This window comes from Paramormyrops kingsleyae, chromosome 3, assembly GCF_048594095.1.
Source record: "Paramormyrops kingsleyae isolate MSU_618 chromosome 3, PKINGS_0.4, whole genome shotgun sequence".
NCBI lineage: Eukaryota > Metazoa > Chordata > Actinopteri > Osteoglossiformes > Mormyridae > Paramormyrops > Paramormyrops kingsleyae.
In genome coordinates, this window is record NC_132799.1 from 34270833 (window position 1) to 34290222 (window position 19390).

General features: G+C 45.0%; 1 gene segment (V, D, J or C); it reads right to left on the bottom strand.

Moving 5' to 3' along the window:
• Positions 1 to 3027: 3027 nt before the first annotated feature.
• On the bottom strand, positions 3028 to 19267 carry LOC111851029 (Ig kappa chain V-III region MOPC 63-like). The segment is given in 5 exon segments: positions 3028 to 3870; positions 5037 to 5088; positions 16835 to 17079; positions 18972 to 19061; positions 19197 to 19267. Coding segments are annotated over 5 exon segments (753 nt in total).
• Positions 19268 to 19390: the final 123 nt, after the last annotated feature.

Here is a 19390-nt window from a genome sequence, read left to right on the forward strand (position 1 = left end):
ACAGTGGCAGTCTACCTAGGCCCTGTCCTTGAGGGAAACATTCTCCAGGGCCACCTAGACATCGCTCTGGAAGCCCAATTCAGCTTGTTGGACCTGAAGGCAGCACTACAGCAGCAGTTTGGTTGGCGAAAGCCCAGCACCTGTTCTGCGCGAGGCGTCACAGAGAGGATAGTGACAGGGAGTGCCGGCTGCTGACATTAACACCCTGGTCCAACAGGGTTACCCCAACTACCTGCCGCCCGTCCAAGAAGACCTGACCTTGCAAGCCTTCCTTTCCGCTGTCCTCCCGGACTGCCTGTAACAAGAAGTGTACTTGATGGCCCCATGCAGCATGAAGCAGGCGCTGGTGGAAATCAAGTGGGTGGAAGGGATCCTGAGTGTGGCATATCAGTGGGGCGCCCCGGTGCACTCGGCAGTGTTGTCCTCAAGCAGCCAGGTGGGGACCACAGGCCCCGAGACCGCAAGCTCATCTGTAGGTGCTGAGGGAGGAGGGTCCACGGCTCAGCCCCTTTTCAGTGACTCTCCTCATACACGCAACTGCACCAAGACCGCTTTCACCATTGGGCAAGTCGGCGACCTGGAGGAGTCACGGTTGCCCCCAACCTGAGCAGTTCACCCTCAAGTCTCCCCTGCCAGTCAGCTGGACCTCTGCTTGAGACAATGTCAGTGAGCGAGGAGGGCGGGAGCTCCTGGGGCCTCCCACCACTTCCCTGCCAGGGAGGGACTTCAGCTCACCAACTCCGGGGAACCACAGCACAACCAGCTGGAGCAGCAGACTGAAGCTTCTGAGGTCATGAGATGGCGGGCTGTGCCCTGGAGGCACAGCTGACCCGGAAGTGCTGCATTAGACCAGGAGTGGGACCAGAGCCAGCAGCAGACCGTGGAGCAGGAGTGCCGCATCTTGGAGCAGCAAAGAGAGGAGTTTGCCAGCTGGGAGCCTGAGTACGTTCTCCAGAAGCAGGAGGCCAAGGCTGCAGAGATGGCGCTGCTCAGCTGCAGGTAGGTGTGCTGCACCTTGGAGGCCCAGCTAGACTGGGAGCATCATGAGCTGACGGACCAGCAGGGGGGTGTCAATGGGACCTGAATCAGCTGTACGAGTCCAGTGCAGGACTGGAGCAGGAGCATCATGAGCTGGAAGAGAAGCGGGAGCATCAGCAGGGAAACAGCCTGTCAGTCAGCAGCAGATGCCCTCAAAGCCACATAAGTCCAAGTGCTGATACCTGGGGAGAGCTGCATTATCACTGCCTGCTAGCAACCTAGAGTCCACCATCCACCATCTGTTATTTATCCCCTGTGGTTCTCCTATTAGCTCTGAGGAATCTGGCCGTTCTCCTCTGACCGCTCTCATTAACGAGGTGTTTTCCTCAGCGGACCTGCCGCTGCCTGGATGTTTTGTTCATCACACCATTGTCTGTGGACACTGTAGTAAGTGAAAATCTCAGGAAGGTGCCTGTTTCTGTGATGCTGGAACCACAGCAGCTGGCACAAGCTATGATACGACATTTAAAATCACATCAAAGCCATTCTGACGCTTAAAATGTAAAATCATGTCTCAGCAGATTTATCCACACAGTAACTGAACATCTTGATCCTGTCTGCAACCTGTATATATTATTTGCAGCAACATGATTTGCTGTTTGGAGGGCAGACTGTTTGCCTTAACAATGAGGTGTGCCTAATAAAGAGGACATTAACTGTTTGTGTGTCTTTAAACCAGCTAAAATTTAATGGACATATAATCGATTAGCTCGAAATGATCTGTCACACAGTTATAGGTGAAATTAGTGAACTGTGTTTTCCCAGAAAGTCACATCTGAGACCTGTCTTTAGACAAAGGCACTGTAGCGTTACCATCGGTGTGCATACAGAGCGTCTGCTGTAGTCACTCAAGTGATCAAGCCCAGACCTAATGCGTTCCCTAATGCGTTCCCTTACTTAAAATGACATAACTGCTACTGTATGTCAGCAAACAATGAAATTCACTAATTAGATATAGGGAATATATTTGAAAGGGCCACAGTGGGCTACTTCAGTGAAGGGCACCAGGGTACCACCCCTACTCTTTCAAAGGATTCTTAGGGATCTGTCAGGACAGGAGTGGCCAGTCTTATCCGCAAAGGCCTGGTGTGTATGCAGGTTTTTGGGATAACCTGTAGGTCAGCTGTTCAAACCCAGGTGCGAGGACTCTTCAGCCAATCAGTCCTCTAATTAGGGAGTTGTAGCGAAAACCCACATACAAACCACCCCTTTGCAGATAAGATTTACCATCCCTGTTTTAGGACCTCAGCATTACGTCTCATCAGAAGGACCACAGCACAGTGTCCCCACACTGCACTGGGGTATTAGCATCCACACAGACCACAGGATGGGCCAACCTCTTGGTCATACCAACACCTCTTCCAGCAACAACCCAGTTGTCGTAGTTGGTCTCCCATCCAAGTACTGGCCAGGCCCAAACCTGCTTAGCTTCAGATTGCTTATCCATTGGTATGGCTGCTAGTAAGGAACTTCTTAAAGAACACCGGGTTTTATTCACTCACCAGTGACAATGCATTTTTTTTTACTGAAGTGAATATAGATGAAGATATTTTTAAAATAATCGATCACTGGTTGATTTTAGGCATTCAGACTAAATACTTGTTCATGTAGGATAATTTAAAAGGTAATGATGTTCCCAGTGAGTAGCTGACATTTCCGCTTCCTGTCCCCTGATCAGAAATGGGTTCAGTCCCAACCCCTCACAGCTGCCCCAGTCCAGCCTGTTTTAAATCCTGAAACTAAACTCTCAGCCGTTGGAGCGAAACTCATATTTGCATAAACTGAGCAGGATGGTTCTGCTGCCCCCAGAATAGAGCAGGCAAATGTCCCCCAGTCCCCCTGGGGTTAGAGTGAGGTGGGGGCTCAGCCCGTATCACAGAGCAACAGATTGTCTCACATGATCACTGACTGTATTCAATGGGCCGGGGTTTAGTTAAGTTTCATATATTTTAGTTACATTGTGACATAAATATATTTCTGGAGACAAAATTATGTCCATTTGATATAATAATTTATTAAATGAGTTTTATTAGAACAGCGTTTGCTCCATTTTACGAAGAATGAGCCCATAATGTGGTTTATAAGCTCAGTATAGAGGAACTGCTCTGTATGAACCTTTTTAAACCCAAAGTAAAAGTCCCTCAATGGGATGATTTTGTATTTTTGACAAAAAAACAGAACAGTGTTTATATTCAGGCTTTCAAAATCTTTAAAAGTATTGAAAGGTTCAGGATCATGTCCTCACAACAGTGTCATGATGACATCACTGTGTGCTTGTTAAAATAACCAACATTGATGACAGTTAGTTTGTCAGACAGAATGGAATATTTATTTCTCTTTGCAGCATTCAGGAATAAAACACACAAGATAATACAAGGAGACACAAAAGCCTATAACACATTAGTAAAGATATTCACTCATGGATCAAGCAAAGCACATTATTTCCAGAAGAGTGTAGCACAGCACAGTAAAAACACAGTAATCAGCCGCTCATCACAGGTGATGCTGAGCTCATCTACTCTGAACAGTCGGCCGTCTTCAGCGTTTGAGTGACAGGAGCCTGGGAGCCCTGATTGGCCACACAGACCACTGAGCCCGCCTTCTTCCACTCGTCCGCAGTGAGGCTCAGGCTGCTGCTCCAGCTGTACAGACCGTCCTTCTCCAGGAGCCCGCGGCTCGTCTCCGCGGCTTTGCTGTTACCATCCACCTTCCAGCTCAGCTTCCAGTCGGAGGGGAAGCCCTTGTTGGCCAGGCACATCAGGGTGGCCGAGTTCTTGCTGGACACCTCCACACTGGAGGGGGGCAGGACCGTCAGGGTGGGGGCTGTGTTACCTAGGCGACAGCAAAGAGGCTTTAGATCAGAGTCTAAGGCAAACTTTATAAGTACTGTATAGCAAGATATACTAACTGCAGTATGACATAGTGGACTGAATGTATAAATTAAAAATTCTGCATGTGATAAGACAGACGTTTTCATAATATCCAAAGTAAATAATGTTGCCTTAGTCTTTTTTAAGGGTTTTTGAGACGAACACTTAAAAGACATGTGAGGTATAAAACCCTAAAAGTGAACGATGTTAACATCTTTCACCAATTATTATGTTCAACTTGCTATTTTGATGCTACATTATACATAACAATCATATTATTTATTTTAATTAACATCTTATCTTCCATACAGTTATGACCATTAATTGACTCGTCTAGATACTTTTTGCAATCCTACCTAGTATCTTACTGAACATGAGAGAAATGCACCACAAACGTTAATCTACAAAGTAGGGTAACACTTTACTTGAGGGCACAAATAATGTAGTAGTATACTCCTACTTAATGAATTAATTAACTAGTAACTAATTTACATACTGATCCCATGTTCGTTCATCATTAATCTGCAATCATGACAGTTCATGTATTTCATTGAGGAATCATATCAGATCATTTGCTTGTAAATAGTAACTGAGTAACTATTTGTGCTCCTTCAGGTGAAGTGTTACCCAAAGTAGTGTCTAAGGAACAATGAGCAATAAACAGAAGAAGATCCACCAGTAATAATCGCCTAATTTCGGTAAACTATATGAATCAACTTATTGCCAAGGTAAAACTCTGACTGATCCTAATATTAATATTAATACTAATATTCAAACATCAATATAACAGAGCTACACTTAATTCCAACATTCAGTTCGGTGTCACTGTCGGAAGATCACCTTAGAGATTCGCAGAGCGTCAGTCAGAGTATGAAAACATCACAGTACAGGAAACTAACAAACCCTTTCAAAAACACCTAACATTTGTTTATGGGTTTGAAATTGTCAAGTAAAAATAGTGTACAAAGCAGATCTAAGATTGGTGTTTTAAATACCTTTATCTTGTATATGTATCATTCAATTCATATTCTTATTGAAGTCAGAAATCTGAGCATATAATAACAAAACTCAAGGGTGTGTGTTAAATATTTCTACTTGCATATTACAGATTAAAAACTGGATACGTACTGCCAATTTCCAGTCTGGTTCCACCACCGAAAGTCCACCACAGTGATTGAAACTGATTGACACGCCGTACAAAAACCTCCCAGCGCTACAGCCGCGTTTCTTGTTGCAATAAATATATTAATGGATGATTAATTATATTTACACCCACAATTAATAAGATGCATGTGGTAGGTATGTTTCTCTTTCCACTAATGTAGAAATCACCATAATTTATAACACTCTGTTGAAACCAATATGGCTTGCAGAAATAAATAATTCTGCCCTGTTAAATTCTGTTAAATGCCGTTGATTTGCGGAGTCCCAGATTTTCTTGTATTTCTTCATAATGTCCTTCAAACGGATCCAGTGTGATGTAGACATTATATGTGAATTTCTGCCCAGATGATAGAAACTGCAAAGCTTCAGAATTACTGGGTTCCCTAATGTCAAGTGAGATCACAGCACTCTCTTCATAATAAGAAACTGTATTTACAGGAACCTACTGTAACCAGATGGAGTATTTGCATAGAAACGCTATTGTGTTGTAATGGTATCACATGCTTCAGTAGCTCAGCCAGCAGCCTTGAGGTTTTCCATCTCGGAGGTTGTGTGCAATGTTCCCTTTGAGCTCTGCATGTGTGTAATTGCGCAGTATTCCAGGTTATGCGCTCATAGTGATATAAATCCGTGCACACAAGTGTGAATTTTCCCAGTTCAGATTCAGGAAATGGCTAAATGCAGTGGCACACCAAAGACAGTCAACTGCAAAAAAACGAGCACAAACAATTCAAGTTTGAATGGTTGTCATAGTATGTTTCAACAGGCAAAGGAGATTTAACATCAGGGGAAATGGGCCTACATTCCTTTTCACGCGAGGATGGCCTAGTCTGCAAAATTTGCAACAAGGTGAAAGTTCTTGGCAATATCTCAGCCGAAAAGAAGTGGGTGAAGTGGAAACTGGATGATCTAAAGAGCCACATTCAAGAAAAGAATAATTAAAATGCTGTGAAAATCAAAACTGCAACAGAAATTTTGAAATTGACACATTACTAAAAGAAAGTGCCATGAATCATGAACAACAAAATGAACAGATACGCAAATACAAGTTGGACTCAGCTGAAGTTAACGTAGTCATCGATAATGTTCTGTTTGAAAAATTAGTTAATGTTTGCAATGAGGATGTGTCTAGGCCTTTAAACCAGGTATGCTGGCTCTTACATCATCAAGTTGTGAATGCTGGCTTTTAGAACTGATTTTAAATTTCTTTAGCTAATTTTTAATTGTTTACTGGGTCTTGCTCCGTCCTACCTCAGTAAAGTATTTTCCAGACAGATCACTCAGATCATCCAACAGTAATTTACTGATTATTCCTGAAACCTGTCTCAGGAGAGAGGAGGCAGCTTTTAGTCACTATGGTCCCAAACTCTGGTACTGTCATATCCCTGCCCATCTCCTCCCTGTCATGTGCTGTCACAATCATGAAATTTTAGTTGACGATTATTTGTCATACAGATAATTGCAATTCACAATTTAATTGTCTTATTCTGTTCATTTTATATCAATATTAGCCTAGAGTTACTGACATTAACAAATAAGAAGTTAAATGCTCCTGCCCTGCAGTTCTCACGGCGCCCTCTTACTCCTGCCCTGCAATTCTCACGGTGCCCTCTTACTCCTTCCCTGTGTTATGGAAATTTGGAGGTAGGAAGTAACAGATGAGTCCAATGGTTTAGCTTGGTTTCATTTATTGAGATATCTTTCTATGCGAGCTCGGGGAGACTCTCCACAGACAGTTCTGAGAAGTTCTCCAAATAGCAAACGCAGTTGCTTTCATTTTATACTGACAGACAAATGACCTTTCTCTGCAACCACAACCGGAAGACCCATGTCTGCTTTTGCACATTCTATGCTCAGGACAAGCTTTTCGTCTAGCACAAGCATTTTATATTTACCATATATAGAATAAAAATTCATCTCTTGTCTAGCTTAACATGGGTAAGGTCTAAAACCCCTCCCCAGTCTCTTGCATCTGTTTCTTCGAGCATAGCAACCTTATTTTGCAGCCTAACTTCCTTAGTAACCATCAGACATCATGCTTGGTGGTAATTTTCCACTACATTCCCCCCTTTGATACAAAATCATTCTTGTATCACACACTGACGTCGTCCTCGTCCGAGGAGTAAGGGTTCCCAGGAGCAGTCCATTCCAGCTGGGAAAGAGAGGCAGCAGAACGTGCTGTCTGCTGCTTCTTCCTCTGTGGTGGAACATCCTGCATAAGCTGTACCATCTGATGATGTGACGCCCGAGGATGAAATTGAGCCATAGTAGAACAACATGGTATACAGCATGGAACAAATAAGCACACACAGACAAGCAATAAAACAATAGGGAGAGCAGAGAGGATAATCAAGGTCCACTTCCCAAACCATGCCTGAAACACATTCAGGGGCCATGGCCATATGCCATTATCATGAGACTCCTGACTACAGCGCATGGGCGACCTCATGAATTTTGGCGATGGCCTGTGACAAAGTGCCGTTGTCCTCGTCATTTGGGGGAATGTACGTGCAGTGGTAAGGTGAGATGTTTTAGCCTGCGTTATCAGGGCATGCACAGCATGCGAGGTGTGCACCACAAGGGGATGCATTTGGACTAAATCTGCAGACATGAGGACTGCCTCCGCAGTGGCTGCCACAGCTCTGAGGCAGGCTGGCAGAGAGCTGGCCACCGTGTCCAGACGTTTAGAATAATACGCAATGGGGCGTAACCTGTCACCATGAATCTGGCCAAGCACGGCGGTCATGAAACCATGCCGTTCATCCACATACAATTGAAATGGCTTGGAAAAATTTGGTACTCCTAAAGCGGGCGCATCGCATAGCGCTTGTTTAAGGTCAGAGAACGCCGTCTCAGCCTTAGTCGTCCAGTCCAGTCTGTCATTAGGTCTAAGTCCTTGTCCCCCATGCATAAGGTCTAGTAAAGGTTGGGATCTTTCAGCAAAATCCTGGATCCAGGGACGGCAGTAGCCGACCATTCCCATCCATTTCATCAATTGCCTTTTAGTATCTGGGATGGGGGCCTTGCGAATCCCTTCCACCCGTTTTAGACCTAGGCGTCTGCCTAGGTGATTGAGGACATGTCCGAGATATTGAACCTCTTGTTTGACTAACTGCAGTTTTGCCTTTGAGGCTTTATGGCCATTTTGGGCTAGAAACAGCAACAGCGCTTTGGTATCTTGCTCACAACTCCGCCTAGTGGTGGAACACAACAGCAGGTCATCTACATATTGAATTAGGGTGCTCCCGCCCGGGGGCTTGAACCCCTCTAAGTTCTTTCCTAATTCTTGAGCATAAACGCTAGGTGACTCAGTATACCCCTGGGGCATCACTGTCCACATATAACGCTTGCCTCTAAAGGTGTGCGCAAACCAGTACTGTGAGTCTGGGCGAACAGGGACAGAGAAAAATGCATTTGCTAGATCAATAACAGAAAACCACTGAGCCTGAGGTGGTATGGATGATAGGATAGTTACTGGATTAGGAACAATAGGTGCACGGGGATGTATGGCGTCATTCACCCCCCTCAGGTCCTGTACAAACCGCCAGGATCCATCTGCCTTCCTCACAGGCAGGATCGGAGAATTAACGGGGGAGTAGGGAATTTCCTTCAGAGCCCCCTTTTGTACCAGTTCTTGGTGCACCATGGTGATACCCTTCTCTGCCTCAGGTGAGAGTGGGTACTGAGCTTTTACTGGTCTGTGGTTGGACTTTGGCTGGACTTGCAGTGGTGCCGCGGTGCAGATTCTCCCAAAGTCATTCTTGCCACTTGCCCATAGGGTTTCTGGTATCTCAGACAGCCACTCAGGTTCAGTTGGTGGGGCTGGTAGGTTCGTGGTCTGGCGATGTTCTTCAGAGAGGAACGCTTCTCTCCTGACATCTACTGTGAGGGAGATGGTATGTCTTTGAATGGTTCCATCAGTAGTAATACTTCGGCCATCCTCGACTTGAATCCAGTCTTGTCTCTCTTCACAGTCTTTGATCCATGGGCCTAGGTCTTTCCATTGGTGGGCGTCAGTTTTTCCCAGTGACACATGGGGCATATGATGATCGAAGATCCATGTACTTTGATCTTGGTTGAGCTGGACAGACATGCCGGCCATGGACGCGCTTACATACAGAAACTTCATTAACACGGTCTCAGGGGGTTTCTGTTCTTCCAGGAAGAACATCATCCATTCCCTTATCTCATGGTCGCAGTGTGAACTATAGAGAGCCGTGCAATGGAGGATGGGGGGTTGTTCAAGTGAGTGTGGCACCTTGTCTCGACCAATGGTGTTATCAGTGAGGACCCATGCGGCGTAGCATGGCTTACTTTCTTGGGAGACATACAATCCAAGTGGGAGAGAGGTCAGGTGGACTCCCCTCTCGTCCAAATCCATTTTGCATTGCAGTTTACATAGTAGGTCTCTGCCCAAAAGGTTAACTGGACAGTGGTTATTCAACAGGAAGGCGTGATGGACAGGACCGGACCTTGTGGCAATGGATAACGGAACAGTCTCTAACAAGGTGTGGGGTAGGCCAGAGGACCCCACAACTGTCACATGATTTCCAGACTTAGGGACTCCAGGGAGGTCTGTGTCTTTCACTGTGGACTTGGTAGCTCCTGTGTCCACTAAGAAGACAACAGCATGATTGTCAATCTCGAGGGTTATCGTGGGGTCCTCCCTTGATGTCTCTGTGAGGGACAGGAACTGGCCGTTTCCTGGTCCCTCAGTCCCCTCGCCTCTTCATTGCGGGCCATCTGTACCCCACTGGGGTGGGGGCCCCTGACGGCTTCCTCCTCTTCCTCCCCTCTGTGGAGGCGGCCACTGTTGACCATTATTCTGGGGACAATCCTTTCTCCAATGATCTTGTTTTCCACAGAGGAAACATCCCTCTTGGTCATCACCCCGGGGTTGGGTGCGGTGGAACTGTCTCCGGTCTCGACTGCTAAAGCCGCCTCTTTCTCTCGGGGTTCGGCCCCTTCTGTTGTTAGGTCCACCCCGGTGGTATTGGAGCTGGGCTTGGGCTAACTGGAGCTGGGCCGATTGCAGAGTCGAGGCCTGCCTCTCTTTCTGGTCCTGGGTTACCTCTTCTGCATGTATAGCGTGACGTCTTAGTTCTTGCCACTCCGCCTGACTCCATCCCAGGCATGTGGTTTTCACCATCTGCTGGACCTTGGGTCTGAGGCCCGCCACAAAGAGCGTCTTCATGGCGTTCCTCCTTGCTTCGTCATTGTCGATCCCAGAGTGGTCTTTCATTAGCCCATCCAAACGTGCTTCCCACTGGGAGACGGTTTCTCCAGATCCTTGTTTTTCCTTTTGGATTTTGTTCCAGTCTGGAGTCTTCTTATATTTTTCCTTAATTCTGGTTCCCAGTGCTGCCATGTCTGCAGTGAATGGATTAGCCCGAGTATTCATGGCATTTCCTCCAAAATCAGCGTTCACTGCGGCCCAGTCACCTTTCAACTTCCTCCGGAGAACTTGTTCCCATTCCCTTCCACTGGGTTGGTAAATTCCATCCAATGGGAACTGTCTTGGCACTCCAACAGGTGCCCTTTGCTCTTCAGTCAGAGGCTGTTGCATGCGTTGTTGAATACGCTCACTCCTTCGAGGAGGAGTATCTTCTTCATCTTCTGCCGAATCTGCAGCTCTTGTGGCTTGCGCTGGCGAGTATGCAGGGGGCGGATCCTGTCTCGCTGGAGGTGGCAGGATTTCCTGAGCAGGGGGAGCTGGCGGCGCTGAAGGGAGGGGTGGGTAGATGCAGCTGTCTTCCGCTTTCATTTTTTCGCACGACAGACGCACTGCCTTTGCCTCTATCTTCTTTCTCTTTTAACAACATATTCAGACTTTGTTGTGCTTGGACTGCCTTTGCTGTTTCCTCGCCTATTTTTTTTCATGATTCCCTCATTCTTGCGTCTCTCAGCCTCTATTTCGATCTGTCTTGCCACATTTTCCCACATTTCCAAACATCTCTGAAAAGTCCTTTCCAGTTCTTTCCTCTACTGCTTCCCTACATGTTTTACCCCGTAGTAAACCCTTATTTCCCTTATCACGTTTACGCATTTCCCTTTCAAATGCTGTTTCACCTTCCGGATCATAAGCCGGATCAGGAGCCCAATTTGACTTGCTACTGCTATTTCCCATTTTGTCGCACCAGACTTTCAGTACTGATTTTTTTTTTTTTTTTTTTTTTTTTTTTAAGATAGGTTACTTAACAAACATGCACAGAATATGTTAGACAAGCCAGTCTTCTTTGCATAAAGAAAAAGAGAAAAGGTAAACTTGTTTTCTTTGCAGGGAAAGAATATATATATATATATATATATATATACATACACATATATATATATATATATATATATATATATATATATATATATATATACATATACATTAAAATCGTCACACAGTAGAAAACTTCTATGCCTGTGTTATTTTGCAAAGCAAGTTCTTCATTGCAACAATGCAGACTTTTACAAAAGACTTATCACAAAACAGTTATATTTGTATAATTTATGTATGCCAAATGCACATCCCAGTAACATAAATCTCAATTCGGGGTGCAGTTCTGATAATAGGGACAAAGCAGTCGTGGGGATAATCTACAGTACACGGAGGTCTTTGTCTCAGCCTCTCCGTTAAACTATATGTTTGCGGAACCTTTTACACCTTAATTTCTGCTTAATTATAATTTTATTTTTATTCATTTATTTTATTATTATTATTATTATTATTATTTTTTAATAATACTTATGAGCTCATTTATTTGATATTCTTAACTTGTCAGGTTTCTAATTTCACACTCGGCACACTCATCCAAACCACAAACCTTACACATTCATACCGTGCACGTTACATTCATACAATCTTATTTTATCTAGTCTGCAGACAAAACACATTTCACATCTCGCTGGACGTGATACAGATATTTTACGACTCTCTCAGTCGAACCTGGATATTTTACGACTCTCCCAGTCGAAACTGGATATTTTACGACTCTCCCAGTCGAACCTGGATATTTTACGACTCTCCCAGTCGAACCTGGTTATTTTACGACTCTCCCAGTCGAACCTGGTTATTTTACGACTCTCCCAGTCGAAACTGGATATTTTACGACTCTCCCAGTCGAACTTGGTTATTTTACGACTCTCCCAGTCGAACCTGGTTATTTTACGACTCTCCCAGTCGAACCTGGATATTTTACCTTCAGAAAGATACCGCAACAAATTTTTTATTCCACAAAATTTGTCCTACCTTTTAGTCCGGTCGGAGTGACGGGGGACCGCAGGCCTCAGGAACTGCGATGGGTCAGGCTAAAATTCTCTGTCCTCGACTCCAGACGGGTACCTCGTCGTCCTTCTAGGACTCGCGTCCTTCTGAAGGTCCTGGCGGTCCCCGTGCAACCGAATCCCGGACGAGCCCCCAAGTCTGTTATGGAAATTTGGAGGTAGGAAGTAACAGATGAGTCCAATGGTTTAGCTTGGTTTCATTTATTGAGATATCTTTCTATGCGAGCTCGGGGAGACTCTCCACAGACAGTTCTGAGAAGTTCTCCAAATAGCAAACGCAGTTGCTTTCATTTTATACTGACAGACAAATGACCTTTCTCTGCAACCACAACCGGAAGACCCATGTCTGCTTTTGCACATTCTATGCTCAGGACAAGCTTTTCGTCTAGCACAAGCATTTTATATTTACCATATATAGAATAAAAATTCATCTCTTGTCTAGCTTAACATGGGTAAGGTCTAAAACCCCTCCCCAGTCTCTTGCATCTGTTTCTTCGAGCATAGCAACCTTATTTTGCAGCCTAACTTCCTTAGTAACCATCAGACATCATGCTTGGTGGTAATTTTCCACTACACCTGCAGTACTCACAGCTCTGTGTTACTCCTGCCCTGCAGTTCTCACAGTGCCCTATTACTCCTGCCCTGCAGTTCTCACGGCGCCCTCTTACTCCTACCCTGCAATTCTCACGGCGCCCTCTTACTCCTGCCCTGCAGTACTCACAGCTCCGTGTTACTCCTGCCCTGCAGTTCTCACTGTGCCCTCTTACTCCTGCCCTGCAGTTCTCACGGCGCCCTCTTACTCCTGCCCTGCAATTCTCACGGCGTCCTCTTACTCCTACCCTGCAGTTCTCACGGCGCCCCCTTACTCCTACCCTGCAGTTCTCATGCCACTCTCCTGCTCCTGCCCTGAAGTTCCCTCGGCGCCCTCCTGCTCTACAATCCTTGCTGGCCCCCCGGCACCCTCCGGCCCTGCTGGTGCTTGAAGGTCCTTAGGTCTTGCAGTCTGGACAGGATCCATCTCGCCGGTGAACCAGCCCAGGAAGGTCCATGTCCCAGGGTCATTGCCCAGCTCCCCAGGGTCTCCTCCCTGTCATTGCCCTATCCAGCTTTACCATGCCTGTTACTCCTTTATCCCTCCTGTCTTGACTCCTGTGCCTAATTCTCAGGTAGAAATCACTGCCAGCTACCTCTCATTAGCCCCTTGTTAGTCTTTATGCTTAAGGACCTGTTTGTCTCGTCATCGCCAGTCCGGTCATTGATGTTTAACCTTCTTGTTGCCTGTGCCCTCCCTGGTTCCAGTTCTCCCATTTTGATCCCTCACAATCCTGTTTATTTCCAGTCTCTGTTTATTGAAGTCAATAAACCCCTCGTGTAACCTTTCCTGTTGGCCAGAGAGCACAAGGCAGTTGGTTGTCAACAATCATGACATCCCCCATCTGTAGGTCCGCTGTTTGCGTATGTCATTTATACAGGTCTGGAGTCCTGGAAGGTACTGCTTGAGGATGTGGTTCCAATAGTTGTCAGTTTGACCCATAATCTCAGGGCCATCATAAATAATCTGAGGTAGGGATACAACCCACCGCCCCATGAGGAGACAGTTAGGGGTGATGGTATCAGGGTTCACAACACCTGAGGAGGTGTACCACAGAGAGTTTGAACTGAGGATCCCCTTATTCTCAATGAAAATAGTGACTCCTGTGGCCTTCAGATTAGCTCAAGAACAGTGCATGGAGAACTTAATGGAATGGGTTTCCATGGCCAAGCAGCTGCATCCAAGCCTTACATCACCAAGTGCAATGCAAAGTGTCGGATGCAGTGGTGTAAAGCACGCCGGCACTGGACTCTAGAGCAGTGGAGACATGTTCTCTGAAGTGACAAATCAGGCTTCTCTGTCTGGCAATCTGATGGAAGAGTCTGGGTTTGGTGTTTGCCAGGAGAACGGCACTTGCCTGACTGCATTGTGCCAAGTGTAACGTTTGGTGGAGGGGGGATTATGGTGTGGGGTTGATTTTCAGGGGTTGGGTTTGGCCCCTTAATTCCAGTGAAATGAACTCTTAATGCTGCAGCATTCAAAGCCATTTTGGACAATTTGATGCTCCCAAATTTGTGGGAACATTTTGGGGATGGCCCCTTCCTGTTCCAACATGACCGTGCACTAGTGCACAAAGTAAAGTCCATAAGAACATGGATGAGCGAGTCTGGTGTGGAGGAACTCAACTGGCCTGCACAGAGCCCTGACCTCAACCCGATAGAGCAGGGTTATTCAACTCGAGGTCCGAGCACTGCTGGTTTTCCAGCCTTCCTTTACCTGTCAGTCAGGTGTGAAGCCTCTGACCAATCGGAATCAGTAATTATTAAACAACTACCTGGGAGAACTGAAAACACGGCCTGGATTTGGAATCGAGTTGAAGAACCCTGCGATAGAGCACCTTTGGTATGAATTAGAGTGGAGACTCCGAGCAGGCCTTCTCATCCAACATCAGTGTGTAGCCCAGGTACTGAACTACCACCTTTTTTTATATTATAGTTATCCCTTTTAAGTTAGTAATTTAATTGGAAAAATGTTGCGCGCAGCATTGCATCTTACAAGTGTTGTAAAGGGTTAAATGTCACTTGCTACGTTTTACAGGCTTCCTAACTAGCCAATCGGTGAGCCTTAATTGGTCACGCCCTAACTCTGACTCCCGCTACCTCTTGGCATGACAGTTTCCGTTTTTCCTCCAAAAAGAAGAAAGAAACCCTCGCGCTAACAGCCGATGCACTGGGCTGATAAATGGCTAAGTTGTCATCATTCTTAAGCAAGATTAAAATACCTTCTAAAGGCATATTAATTCTTAGTGAAATCCAACGGCCATTAATCGCTGCACTGTTGCATTGAGTTTGTGAAGCGGTGTGGAGGACTGGATATTTTCCGTCGATGTGCCGAGGCAAACTGCTGTGGGGCTTGTTCGTGCATTGACTTAGCGGTCAGGTTCTGGTGACACCTAAAAAAACCCAAAGGGGGCGCAGCTGCTCATACATCGTCCTGCTGGTCGTGTGAGGTTCAGATCCCCAGATCCAAAGACCCAGGATTTCCCAGTGCGAACTGGGTGGCGAGCCGAACCAAACCCAAAGGATCGTGAAGTGAGGAGGAGGACCGACATTTGTCAGGAAGGGCCCCAACGTGAGGCGGACTAATTTGGGGAGTAGAAAGGTTTTATTTTGCCGGCTTTATCATTTAACTATTGTTTCCTTTTCCTAATTGTTTCCTGACAACTATTGTTTTGAATGTCATCAACCTGTAATAATAGTTATAAAGAAAAAACCAAAACTCGAATGGTCTGTGTGTTTCATCATTGATATCCACAGCACTGGCTCTTAACAAACATAGTGTCTTCTGATCATTGGCCCAACTGTCAACGTTGATTATCACCAATTCTGTAACCCCTTTCACCTTCACAGCGTGATAGTGGAGTACAGGTAGGTGATAATCAATAAAGGTATTTTAATCTTGCTTAAGAATGATGACAACTTAGCCATTTATCAGCCCAGTGCATCGGCTGTTAGCGCGAGGGTTTCTTTCTTCTTTTTGGAGGAAAAACGGAAACTGTCATGCCGAGAGGTAGCGGGAGTCAGAGTTAGGGCGTGACCAATTAAGGCTCACCGATTGGCTAGTTAGGAAGCCTGTAAAACGTAGCAAGTGACATTTAACCCTTTACAACACTTGTAAGATGCAATGCTGCGCGCAACATTTTTCCAATTAAATTACTAACTTAAAAGGGATAACTATAATATAAAAAAAAGGTGGTAGTTCAGGACCTGGGCTACAAGTGCATAACCTCACAAAGGCTCTTCTGGAAGAATGGTCAAAAATTCCCATAAACACACTACTGAACCTTGTGTACAGCCTTCCCAGAAGAGCTGAAGCTGTTATAGCTGCAAAGGGTGGGCCAACTCCATATTAAATCCTATGCATTAAGAATGGGATGCCATTAAAGTTCATGTGTAAAGGCTGGTCTCCCAATACTTTCAACAATATAGTGCAGCTTATTGTAGTGTCGCTGCTACCTCTCATTGGCTCGTTTTGGGCAGTTCATCATAAACTTTGATGAGTCTATATTTGTCCTTGAGAGAAAATGACTTTCTTGTTCCTGTCATGATTTCTGTGCCGGCATCATTGGCCTCAGGTAGCCAGTCAGACGCAGACGGGTTACTGCAAGGCAAAGTATGCAAGCAAAAAAAAAATTACTGTAGTTTTAATAATTTCCATATATTGTCATGTGCAAAAATAAATAATAAAAATAAACACTGTTAGGAGGCTACTTGTTTACTATAAGTGAGGTATTTATACAGTATTTGTATGGGAATAATTCTCTCCCAAGCTTGTTGATCCATATAAGCGGTAGATCGCTATAACTGTAATCAGTATAAGCGGTTTCCACTACAAGTAGTTTATTTTGATATGTGCCGTGGCTGCTATATTTCATGGTTTGTTTTGATACACTTACAACTAGGGTATTTGGTGTAATCATGCAATAATCATGGTAACCCTGGCAGTAATAATCTCCTGCATCTTCATCCTGGACTCCACTGATGGTCAGAGTGAAGTCAGTACTAGATCCACTGCCACTGAATCGAGACGGAGTCCCAGAGTTACGGGTATTTGCAAAATATATTAAGAGTTTAGGGGCTTCTCCAGGTTTCTTCTGGTGCCAGGCTACATAAACATTATTTTTTATAAACATAAACTGGATTGCTGGTTTTGCAGTGTATAGTGACTGTCTGTCCTGAGGCAATCAATATCAGCTCTGGAGACTGAGTCACTGTCACTTGTCCTCTGGATTCTGAAGAAAAAAAAACATATTAACATATTTAATACTGAATGAACATACAATATTAAGTCACAACTTCCAATTTCCAATGTTTAGCAAAATTCCCAACTCATGAAGCAGTTTGTTACAAAAAAAGACAAGCTTGTTCTATTTTACCATGAGTGAGGATGAAGAGCAAGATGCTGAGGCTGATCAAAGTCATGTTTGTTTGGAGTCTGTTGTGATGAAGGGCAGCTGTCAGTCATGAAGTGTTAAACCTCCTGGAATATAAACCCTCCCAGAGCACTGAGGCATGAGCTGAAAATGCAAAGTATCTTCTGACTGACATCATGACCACAGAGGAAATATGAAACTTTTCTTGTTCAAAATAATTTAAAAAAAAAAAACTTCTTCATGCACTAGAGAAAGGCTAATCTTTTTGTGATCTTTAATTGGCTTCTTTTAGAGTGACATGTATTGAAGCTTGGGAATGATGGGCTTTATTAACAATAAAGAAGAGTGTGGTGCTCTAACTGAACAGTGCTGGTCTTGGGACGGGGTCCTGGTGTCCCAGTCTGCCTGAGGTGGGGGGGCAGTAGTGATGGGGGTCGTTTCACAGGCAGCCTCTTCAGGGGGGTCTGTGTTACACAGAGACACATGGCTATCAGCCCCTTCCTTCTCTCCTCCCCCCACCTCTCCTCATGGCCTCCCTTTAAGCTCAGGCTGAGGCTCTGAAAGGGGGGGGCGCCGGTGGGGGGGTTTATTACCCATCAGCCCCGGTCACTGGCTGCCGCTGCGCAGAAACAGCCACACACTGCTGCTGGCCGCCGGCTCAGTGACACACTCAATGACGTTTATATACTAGACATGACAGGCCTTTCTACAGCCATGGGCCAGTGGGATTAGGACATGACGCCATCTTGGAGAAGTCGCTCCATCCAATGTTTGTATGCAAAACAATATTACTGACACACAATTTTCTTGCAAATATCATATAAATGTGACCACCTGCAGTTATAATTATTATTGATTTAGAAATCATTAGTCATTAGTTTTGAAAAATAACCAAAATAAGGTCCTACACTGACAGTCATGAACATGTGTGCTTATGTAACAGATTTTGTGTTTTGTTCTAAAATTTAAGCTTAAATGGACAGACTGGTGGAGCAGGCTTGGGTCTTGATCCTCTCATTCGGGTTTGATTATAAAAACTAAATTTAAAAAAATCTTCAGCTTCTTTTTTTTCTAAAAATAACTGCTTGATTTCCCCACCGCAGGAAATGGGGATCCCCACTGGACAGTTGAGGGGGCGTGAACTTAGAAGAGCGAACTATGTAACTGCAGTGAGTGATCTATCCATGTTGCTACATGTACGTAAACAAAACAAAATGTGTACATACAAATAACGACAGTTAATTGTGGTGAAAATCATAATGTTTTTTGGGTTTATATTAACCCTGTTATACTTACTGAAAGTGAACCTCATAGAGCTTTAGTTTATCTTCCCCCTCAGCACCTGCAGCGAGACCCAGCTGCAGCAGTGCAGTCACTGTACAGTCTGAGACTGAGGGAGGTTTTTGTACAGCTCTGTGTCACTGTGTGAACATCCAACTATTACTGATGTAGTGAGCAGTCAGACAGTAATAATCTCCTGCATCTTCAGCCAGGAATCCACTTATGGTCAGAGTGAAGTCAGACCCATAGCTAGATCCACTGCCAGTGAATCGCTCTGGAGTTCCAGGTGCATTGGGTTTTATATTGTGTATGAGGAGTTTAGGAGGCTCTCCAGTCTTCTGTCGGTACCATGACACACAATTATAACAGCTTGATGTAAGACTGCTGCTTTTACAGCTCATGGTCACAGTCTCTTCTACAGTAACAGCTTTTACTGCAGGTGTCTGAGTCACAGTAATCTGGCCTCTGGATTCTAAAAGAGGGAAATAACATCATTTGAAATATTAAACAAATATGATTATACTGTATCATTACTATAGTTCTAGGTTATATGAAGGCACCTGATTTTCAGCTTGGATATTGTTGATGATGATGCATTCAGACTGACCTTGGATGCAGAGGGTGAGCGTCCAGATGAAGATGGTGATTAAAGTCATTGTGCCTGTGGACTGTGTTGCTCTGCAGGACGGCTGTGAATAACAGAGTGTTAATCTCACAGGCTTATAAGCTGCCACAGGTCACTGAGGGACGTGCTGCCAATGCAAAGTGTGTCTTTCATGCAAATACATGAGATGCATGTTT